Below are 11,051 nucleotides of genomic sequence, written 5' to 3'. Positions count from 1 at the left end.
TGGTGCCAGACTAGTGACAGGGCTCGTGCAATGTGTGTGGTTAAGAACAAAACACATCCCACTTTCATATACCTGACTTGACTGTCACTTTCACTTTCACTGCCAAATCCCAGAAACATCCTCAGGTCTGAGCTTTTCAAGGAAAGTCCTGCCCATAGAAGCGAAAGTCGTAATAGTCACTTTAGAAGGCAAGACCCATTTCTGTAATCAATGTGTCTGGGTGGGGAAATTGAGAAGTTAACTCTTGCTGTGGAAGTCAAGGATTGGAGTTGTTCACATTATAGTCATTGTGATAAATACAATATGGTTATTTTACGGACTGTTCATCACATCAAGTGTTACACAATGCTTTACACTCATAAGCTAGAGACAGAAGATACATTCTAATGCAAGATTTAAAGCAATCTACTCGCTGGCTCTTGAGGACACTAAGTCCCAGTCAGATGGAGTAATACAAGTAAAGCTGTGACCCCTAGTGGAGAGTGATAGTAGGACACTAAGAGGAGGCTAATGCTGGAGGAGGGGAGTGAGCTGGTAAAAAGTGATGAGGTACCACCAACAGACAACCCTTCCTGGTTTGTCTGTTTCACTAAAGAAGTATTTGATTAAGACAGCCCATGCACTGTCTTATCAAGCCTGTAAGATTGTATTGAACAAGTCCATAGACATAACTGTTTGAGCTGTGTAGGAAATGATACATCCCCTTTTCACCCATCACGTACATTTTCAAATCTCAGAAGTGTTAATGTAGAACATTATTCTGATGGAGCCTCTGGTTTTCTCATATCTGGGTTTGGGATGATGGTGACTGATTTCTATCATCCTTTCCTGAAAGGTCAAAACAGGTATTTTATGTGTATTACCATCTCAAAACAGGTATGTGCAGACCTGAACACAATGCAAGATTATATTACAAATAATCAGAGACTGGTTTAAGTAGCTTATCCCCATCACTATTCTATTGAGTGCCTGCCAGCTACTCAAAAGTAAATGTAACGATCTCTCCTTCTCCTTTTTCAACGTGTAGAAGAAACACCTTGGTTAGGTCTTGTGTGGGTGTAAAGACTTTAGTGAAGGAAAGCCAAGTCTAAGGGATGAGCTTTGCATTTAGTTCTGAGAATGCTGATAGCTGTGGTCACTCTTACCTGTTGCAGGAGCGAGTTCCATAGTTTCTGTCTACCTCTTGTGGAGGTTTTGTCTTCCACGTTGACAAACTTCTCGGTTATTGGTCACAAGTTTGATCCAGTGAAACCCACGGTGTCACGGGAGATCACTGTGCTGGAGAGAAAGGCAGTGGCTCAGGTAACTAGATAATTCACACAAAGAGCTTTAGATATCAGGATAGAGATGCTGAACTGGATTCTCTTATTAGTGGAGGCAGAACACTGGAGGGGAGTTCTAGGAGACATTTGGGAAGCAGACAGGCTGCTGTGTGTTGTACCATTTAGACCCTTTTCAGGGTTGCAGGGATCTCAAACTCAAATGACCACGAGGACCACATGAGGACGAGTGCATTGGCCCGAGGGCTGCATCACTGACACCCCACATCGCTGCCCCTGGCTCCACCCCCACTCCACCCCTTCCATGAGGCCCTGCCTCTTCCCACCCCTTCCCTGTCCCCATTCCAACCCCTTCCCCGAAGTCCCCACCCCAACTCTGCTCCCTCCCTGCCCCCAAAGGGTGCAGGAGGTATGCAGGGTACAGCAGGGGGCTCAGGGCAGGGAGTTGGGGTGAGGGGTGCAGCAGGGGGTTGGGGTGCAGGGTGCGGCAGGGGGCTTGAGGTGCAGCAGGGGGCTCAGGGCAGTGAGTTGGAGTGTGGGGTGCAGCAGGGGGTCATGGTGCAGGGTACGGCAGGGGGCTCAGGGCAGGGGGTTTGGGTGCAGGAGAGGTGCAAGGTGCGGCATGTGGTGGGGGCTCAGGACAGGGAGTTAGGGTGCAGGCAGGGCCAGCTCCAGGCACCAGCAAACCAAGCAGGTGCCTGGGGCGGCAAATATAAAGAGGCGGCAGGAGGTTGGGCTCTGGGGCAGCAATCCACCCTTGGCAGCGGCGGGAATTTGGCGGCTGCTCCGTCACAGCGCGTTTCGCGCTCGGTGGCGGGGACACGACTCGTGTTTGGTCACCGGAGGCAATTCAGTGGCTGCACCGTCACTCCCCCTCCGTGTTTGGCGGCAAGGTTTTTTGTTTGTTTGCTGCTTGGGGTGGCAAAAACACTGGAGCCGGCCCTGGGTGCAGGATGCAGCAGGGGGCTCAGGGCAGGGAGTTGGGGTGCAGGAGGGGTTCAGGGTGTAGGCTCCGGCCCGGTGCCACTTACCTAGAGCGGCTCCAGGGTGGCAGCAGCGCGCACCGGGGCCAGGGCGGGAGGGGGCTCCGCGTTGCTCTTGCTTCCAGGTACCTTCCCTGAAGCTCCTATTGGCTGCGGTTACCCGTTCCCGGCCAATGGGAGCTGCAGTTGGCGGCGCCTGGAAAAGAGAGAGCAATGCATGGAGTCATCTGTGTGTCGTCCCGTCCCGTCCCCCCCCCCCCCCCAGGGCTGCAGGGACATGGTTCTGCGCACCATGGGGGGGCGATCCCATGCCTGGATTTGGCCCGCGGGCTGTAGTTTGCCCACCCCTGGCCTAGAGATAGGCAGAGAGTTGTGGGGGGATATGGAGGGCACAGGGAGCTTGGCAGGCCACACAAAAGAACCCTGCGGGATGTGTGTTTGAGACCCCTGGTTTATGGCTTCTTTCCTAGGCATGAGTTGCAATAACAAAGCCCCCAGGTCACACAGATACGGCCAGTTATCTATGTATGAGTCTAATAGGATAGGGCTTTATCTTCTGACCAGACACAGATTCGTAAGTTCCAAGGAAGAAGGCACCATTGTGAGCTGACCTCCTGTACAACATAGGTCATAGAACTTCCCCAAAATAATTCCTAGATCATATCTTTTAGAAAAACACATAATCTGGATTGAAAAATGGCCTGTGACTGAGAATCCATCATGACGTGGTAAATTGTTCCAATTATTAATTACCCTCCCTGTTAAAAATATGCCTTATTTCTAGTCTGAATTTATCTAGCTTCTTGCTAGATTGAAGATTTTATTACATTCGTTCCTCTCATATGTACCTGCAGAAGTAATCAAGTCACCCCTTCATCTTTTTCTAATGTTAAATAGTTTGAGCTCCTTGAGTTTGTCACTATAAAGCATGTTTTCTAATCCTTTAATCATTCTCATGGCTCTTCTCTGAACTCTGTCAATCCCCACCCCCCCAACCGTTCTTGAATTGTGGACACCAGAACCCAGTATTTTAGCAGTGGTTGTACTCATGTCAAATTCAGAGGTAAACTATCCTCTCTGCTCCTACTCAAGATTTCAGTTTATGCATCCAAGGATTGCATTAGCCCTTTGGGTCACGGGATTGCACAGTGAGCTCATGTTCACCTGATGATCAACCCCAATGCCTAAATCTTTTTCAAAGTCACTGTTTCCTATGCAAGTATGGTTTACATTTTGTTCCTAAAGGTATCCATTTACACTTACATATTGTTTGCTTGCACTCAGTTTACTATTTTAATATAACTAAGTGATCTAGATCACTCTGTATTAGTGACCAGTCCTCTTCATTATTTACCACTTCCCCCAATTTTTGTGTAATCTGCAAACTTTCTCAGTGATTTTGTTTTCTTTCAGGCCACTGACAGAAATGTTACAGCATAGGGCCAAGAACTGATCTATGTGGGATCCTGCTAGAAACACACATTTTCAGACCTCAGTGCACGTTTTCTGCATCATAGCTATTCATGCCCTCAGTAGAATTGAGGGCCTTGTTGGGAGTCGATTAGCTACAAACAGCTTGAGGGCAAGTAACCTCAGTGGGAGGATGATGTACAGTAAACTTAAACTTTTATAGGATAGGAAATGTCTTCTCATTCTAAATCTCAAGGTTGACGAAAATAGGACCTAATCAGCCCTTCAACAATGTAAGCTTTAAATTAAAAACAAAACAAAACAAAACAAAAAACAGAAGACAGTGTCAATTTCCAGACTTTGGAATGGCTGCAGTATAGCAATCAAGAGAATGTCAGTATAGAGATTGTTACATTCAGAGGCAGCCAAGGAATAACAACCAACTTGACTTCAGAGAAAAATGACTATTTTTGTAATAACCGCATTGCTCTGTCTTAATCTGACAAATAGGAGCACTCGGGACAGAACAGAAATTAATCTGTTAGTGCTGTTACTGTCTTACAGCAAGTTTCCCTTCTGGCAGCTAGCTCATACTGTCAAGCACAATTGGCTTTGTTCTACAGCAATTCGCTGGGTAATCCTATTAAAACACCTAATTCAAATTAGACTATACAGAGGCAAGGAGATTAAAATGTAATGTGAAAAGGTGGCTTTGTTTAGCTTGAAGGTTACAGTATTGTTTAATATTGGGTTCTATATTCTACTCAGCCTGTGACCATTTCCACGGCAGCTAGTTTTACAACAGTCAAACCCTCCTCTTCTTCAGAGGCTCTTTTGCCACAGGTAATTTTGTCATGCCAGCCATTCTTCCACTGGAGGATCCAATACTATTGTATTATACAAAGAAGCTACAGGGTAGCTGTACTAGGATCCAAACACAAATTCCCTTATGGGGTAGCAGTATTGCCAATCTCAACCATTCAAAGATCATGAGTCAGATTAATTTAAAAAAATTTTTTTTAAAAAATAGGGGGGGTTTACTTGCCTTCTTATTCTGAGCCTGCAGCATGCATTCCAGTTCACGTTTCCATGCTTTTCTCTGCAATCATGAGGTCTAAAAACTTACTTAAAAATAAAAAGCCGATCCATATCGCTTCTCTCCAGGAGATTTGGGGGCAGAGGGAGGCAACACTGCAGTAGTAAAGGGTATGCCTGTATGACCACCATCTATAGCTTCCCCATCTTCTTAAGAATGGTTTTAATAAAAGATGTGTTTATGGCTATTTGCATTTTACCATGGAAACTCTCAGGATGCAGATTCTAGTTGGCGTCAGGTAGGAAAGGAGATGATCTAAAACAATGAGTTTAGGCTATTCTTTGTGTGAACTGAAGGGCTGAATACTTAAAGCCTTGGTTGTTCACAGGCAGGAATGGATTAAGACTATCAAAGGCCACTGGCATGCCATAGCCTGCCCCCCACCCTGCCCAGCACCTGAAGTGGCTGTGGGCCTACCTTCCTTCCCAGAGAGGTGGCAGCAGGTACCCTTGTCTACTCCCTGAGCAACAAAAGTCAGGGTCTACCACTTGTGGGTCCCATCTCCCTTGCAGGGGTGACCATATCTTCTAGGATAAGTACTGGGGCCTTACAACTATTTATCTTAAGAACTGGTGAGGGGGAGCCTCTTACATTCCCCTACTGCCACACACCGAGGTCCATGCTAGGGTGCTGTTGGTAGGGCCTACTAAAGCAGCAGTGGATCTTGGTCTTTATAGCCAAGGCACCTCATGTCTCAGCACTGCTGTTTGACTCTACAAACTCAGGCAGACCTCTCTCTAACTATGCTCAGTTTACATTTTCATATTTTTGTTTTAATGAAAGCTGAGATGTCACAACCTCATCATATGCCTCTCAGAGTTGGTGCCTAGGCCTGTGCCTAATTACAGGGAATCAATAGCAAACCAAAATGCAAGATTAAGTTTTAGACTAGCACGCCCTAGTCTATCAAATTCTAGCAATTTATTTAGCAGGTATCTTCTGAGGGAAGTAGGGACAGTAATTAAATCTAGTTTGTTTTCCTAAATATACAATGAAATGGTTTTTCATAACTTTCCCTGTTCTCTCAAGCCTGGATCAAGTCTCATGTACAGCCCATTAAGAGTATTAAATCTCTTTGGTGTTCCCTGTAATGTGGGGGAGTGTTTTCATTAAAAGTAATGAGATGGGGAATGGAATTTACCCACCTCTGACACAGGACTCACCTTAGCTAGGTGACAACCCTCAGCTCAAGGTAAATTTTATATTTAGGTTGACTGGGTAGCAGCAATGGATTTACTAAATCACATTTATGTGACTGGTTGCTTGGATAGAGCAGAAGCAGCTGCAAAGTGTCTTTCCCTACTGAAAGATAACTGACAGAGCTTGAGTAGTTTGGTTATACCAAATAAAGAGGGACCATTGCCTCAAGTTGTGGTGCCTAATTAAAGGGTGGTGATGAACGCTTGGGAAATGCCAAAACATATATACAAATTGTCAAATGTATTGATGTAGTACTTCAGAAGAAGTATTAATAGTTTTGTGAACATAGGTATGGTGTAACACTGAGCCTGTTTGGGATATACATGATTATTCCAGTGTACTGGAAACAGCACTTAGATATTAACATCATGGAAATTAATGGTTTAAAATCCCCACTGTATTCATACCAAGGTCCACAAGAGTAGTTTTCTGAGCGAGAAGTTGTAGATGTGTATTCAGCATGACAAAGCTACATTACAGTTCAATTACTATATAGAAATCATTCAGGTTTATATTTTAACTTCTGAACTGAGATTACAATATTGTAAACAAATGATGGTAACAATTTTTAGCATCAAATTGAAATACATACTGGGTTCAAACTTTTTTATGGCAAACTGTCTTCATATACAATAGGTATGTCTGAACTGACCACCATATTATTTACAATGGAATTATTTGCAACTGAGCTGTAAGTTTAACATAAAACAATTCTCTTTAAAGCTCCACAGCAGAATCCTGCAACATGATCTCAGATAACCCTAGGTGATGTTTTGTATTTGTTTAGGATTTCAACCAAACCTGCCACTGGAGGACTAGAGTACATGGACTCTTTCAAACCTAGAGAAATTTGGGCTGATGGCTAGATTTTCCAGACGAAACTAACTCCCAAAGTATTAACCCCCATAAATAATTATTATAAAACATGACCATCTTCAACCTGTCCCTTCAACAGACAGGAACAATTCATTAACTCAAAAAGCACAAGACAGTTAAGCCCAGAGGTGCAAAGGTATTTAAGCACTTAACAGCCACTGATTTCAATGGTACTTAGATACCTAAATACTTCTGAGGTTTTGGGCCTTAGTGCTTCCCTTAGGACTGGCCTGCACCATTCTATCAATTGAGAAACAACATGGTACAATTCCCTATTGTGATTGTAGATACAGGTATAAAACTGTGTGTAGGCAAGCCCTTGGTGCTGGAAGTCCAAGGTGAAAGGATCATTCCATGATAAACTCACCTTCTTTCCACCTTTAAAGATATACAATATTATGTATTCTTAGCCTTTCTGAACTGCAAACTTGGGTTTCCTGCCAGTTGGCACTAATGTACAAATGCATTTGTACATGTAAGGTGGAAATTTCACACCCCCAGGTAAGGAGCTAAAAAATCATCTCCATTTTCTAATTAATGCTTTTGATTCAGAGATCCAGGATTTAGCACAATAGCCATGAGTATTTAAAAATCCTGACTCCTAACAGTTTCAGGTTAGCAAGAAAAATAAGTTAAAATGAAAAAGCAAGTGGAGGACTGGAGAAAAGAATCAAGAGACTTTAATAACAGAACAAGTAATTCCACTGAACAGCTTCAGTTATTAAGATTAGTTGGCATATATAGTTGGTGTGCTTTGCTGTTATTTAAATACACAAAGTACAGTGCAAAAGAGCATCAAGGTTTCTGAAGACATGTAGCCCTTCTATTACAAAGACAATGCTGTACAGGACTAGTTGAAGGTTTTCTATAAAGCTAGTTCAAAAAAGGGAACTGACATTTCTATTTAACATTCAGTACAGCTGTAATTCATATTTCTACATGGGTACTACATGCATTCTAGCTACAGCTACCTCTCTCCTAGGTACTGCTATTCACTACTGTTGCCTTGAATGTTTGATATTTTTGGTGTTAGAAATGTTAATATAATTTAGTTTATGTTGAAGCAACACCACAAACTGCATTTCAGCTTGCCAGGAACTTATCATCTGAACTTCCCCTCACACGAGCTCACCAAACTTAATTTACTTAAATTAATTATTCATCATTTAATGTTCTGCCAACCTAAACCTGAAATAATAGGCTGGAAGAAAAAAAAAATCTTTTCAAAACAATCATCTACATATCCATTTCACTGCTATCTAGTCCCTCTCACAAAGAGAGCCTGAAAAAAAAAATCTACACAAAGTTTTATTGCAATCATACATGGGTTACGTCAAGGGTCAAATACAACAAATACTATGATGCAATTTTACATTTATTGAACTACAGTTCAAAGCACAAATTTACACACTAAATACACTGAACATCTCTAATGAAGTCACACTAGTCTCCCACTGACATTTGATATATCTGGGTGAAAGACAATAACTTTACAAGACTTTCTAACAGGAATCCTTAGTATAAAAACTGTGTACTTGTATGTAAACTGTTTAACTGAGAACCCAAGTGATGGGTTTCCATCTCGACTAAGTCATCCATTTTGTTGCATATTTTATTTAAACGCTCAGGGGTTGAACAAACTGGCAAGTTTAAATCTGCACACTATTATCTAACCCTCCCACCCCAGTGAATTGTAGTTGTAGCTGGTTTTGCCTGGTCCCAATTAGCTATTACTAATTTTCAAGTTTTGAAGAGAATGAGTTGAATTCAAGATTGTTCCATTTTAATTCCACAGTGGAATGTTGACCAGACAAACTACAGGCTTGCAACTGCAAGTCTACATGAAGCGTTACTGCCTGTTTAAGCTGCAGTGGAAAAGCTGTCTTCTGGGCTCAGCTGAATGCAAGAAGGCACAAAGAAGAAGTTCTTCATCAATGTGTCTGAAGTAATTCCAGCATCTTGCATCTCATACCTACAGCAGAAAGTATAACAGAGGTATGTTCAGGAAGCATAGACCTGAGAGTTTTAAAGTTCTCATGGCGGCTTAACATTGGAAACCAGCATTAAGTTCAGTATTCAGTCTAAACAAAAAAATGATTTGGCAGACTTAAAGATTAAGTTAACCTTTTCCACCTTAGTAATACGTGCATTACGGTATTTACTGGTGAATATATGTTATATAGGCTGTGCTTATCACAACACTTCCTTTTAACACATTGGACAGCTGCACAGAGACTCATCAGCCAGCAAAGCAATACCTACAATTGTATGCATTCTACCATTGTCTTAAATGAAAGACTTGTCTACACCACACCACAGGGTAGACTATGGGATTGTGAATTGCAGAGCACTCCAAACCATTGTGCTCTAACTGTCCTGCATGGACACTATTGGTGAGAATACCTAGTTCATGTTAATGTAGTCCTGTTTGAAAGGTGAAACAGTGTGGTAGTATTTTAAAAAAGAAACATGAACTAATTGTCTAAGTTGATTTTTTTTAAAAAATAAATCTTCCTATATCAATCACCATGCATCCAACTGTAAGATTATGACTAAATGTTTTCAGGGGGGAAAAAGGCTGAGTGCAACTACCACAGCAAATATTGAAAACATCATCTTACCAGTCATTGAAAGACATCATGTAGTAAATTGGTGGTCTCTGAAAATCATTAAAGGCAGACTGTTGACCCAAGGTACCAGAACCCATATTATCAAAGATCAGCCAGTCTCCGACACTCAACTCAGGAAGAAGACAGTTTTCCACAATTTGATCAAGCTCATCACAGGATGGACCCCAAAGGCTGCTGGCAAACAGAGGCTCATCTTCCTTGTATTTCTACAAAAACAATCCAGTCAAGTCAGGCTTTAGTTTAAGGCAAAAGGAAGTTTTATAGACGCATTAGAAAAAGAACATTGATATTAAGTCATCTGAAAAATTCCTTTCTTCTAGGAAAAAAGTCCACAGATCCATTACAATGGGTCTCACGCCTGCTTGCAGCTTCTTGGGGCAGAAAAGACTTGTCAATCAGGCAGTCTGGGAGAGGCCATACCCCTAAAGACCTAGCCAGTTCGGAATACTTCCGAAGCTGTTTTGTAGTGCAAAGTCCTTTAAAGGTTAATTCACAGGTTAACAGACAAGATTCATAAACATTTTCCGCTGCAGAGTAACTTGAAATTCCACTCCAATTATATTATTATGTCCCTAACTTCAAATTTCACCCCAAAGAAATATATATTGTGTCCCCAAAGAAAATGGAGGCTAGTGTGATGGTTTAAGCCTTCCTCAGACCACAATCCTTGTACTGAGTTGGATCTGTGGACTTTTATGACTGGAAGAAAGAAAATTTTTGAGAAAAGATATGGTAGGTTTCCCTATTCTTTTTCACAGGGAAAGTCCACAGAGCCATTACAACAGGGTGTCTAAAAGCAGTGCATTTCCGTGAAGGGAAAACAGGAAGAATGAGATGAGTGGCTCTGAATGAATGAGCACCAGCTTTTTTGGTGGGGGGCATGCTTTGCCTGTTCCATGCAGGCCAATAATGTAACATGACACACACAGACCAAGCCCTTGAAGATGTCCTGTTTGTAAAAATACTTTTTCAAGGCTAAAGAAGTGTTAACACATCTGACTATCCTATTTTAATTATACCTCTCACATAATGTAGTTAAGATTTGATTTTCTGGACTTGGGTACAAAATTTTGTCCTTGGGAGCAGATTCTTTTTGTAGAGGAGACATAGCTGAGTGGTGGTGGACACCTGAATTCTACATGAGACCTAGAATTTCCCTTGACAGCATGGAGGCCATCATGGCTCACTTCTGCCTTGTTCGTTTGTCCTGGAGATCCTGGAGAATACTGTGATCAGAAAAAGAAAGTCAGGCTTTTGGCCCTGGAAGAAAGGTGCATAATCATGCCTGCAGCCTATTAATTTCTTCATCAGAAAAGAGACTCATCTTTGCTGGGTTCTGGCTACAGATATGTCCATTGACACACAGGTGACTCAGGGCTGACTCTGCACTCAAAGACCTTAGGCTGTAGACTCTGCTCTTCTGGATTTTTCCTTTACTTTAACCACCTCCTATATTTATTTATTCTATATGTAGTGCTTGAATATACAGAAGATTTTTTTTTGCTCTTTTCAAAATATGCAGCCAGGAACAGCGAAGATTAGATGCTCATCCAGGTTGAGGGCCTGGTACCTCTGT

At 42.2% G+C, this 11,051-nt stretch overlaps 1 protein-coding gene across 6 annotated transcripts in view; it reads right to left on the bottom strand.

Annotated features, from left to right (window-relative positions):
- Nucleotides 1-6,454: 6,454 nt before the first annotated feature.
- Nucleotides 6,455-11,051, bottom strand: part of AZIN1 (antizyme inhibitor 1) — a 60,061-nt gene continuing 55,464 nt past the window's right edge. For all 6 annotated transcript variants that reach the window (XM_073330405.1, XM_073330406.1, XM_073330407.1 and 3 more), the window contains 2 exons: nucleotides 9,467-9,681; nucleotides 6,455-8,817 (listed from right to left, as the gene is read on the bottom strand). In XM_073330405.1, coding sequence (XP_073186506.1) covers nucleotides 8,706-8,817; nucleotides 9,467-9,681 — 327 coding nt within the window. In that variant the 3' untranslated portion in view covers nucleotides 6,455-8,705. The remainder of the gene's footprint in view (nucleotides 8,818-9,466; nucleotides 9,682-11,051) is intronic.

This window comes from Lepidochelys kempii, chromosome 2 (assembly GCF_965140265.1).
Source record: "Lepidochelys kempii isolate rLepKem1 chromosome 2, rLepKem1.hap2, whole genome shotgun sequence".
In the NCBI taxonomy this organism is placed as follows: Eukaryota; Metazoa; Chordata; order Testudines; family Cheloniidae; genus Lepidochelys; species Lepidochelys kempii.
The sequence above is the reverse complement of the archived record's forward strand: the minus strand, read 5'-3'. Positions and strand labels throughout refer to the sequence as shown.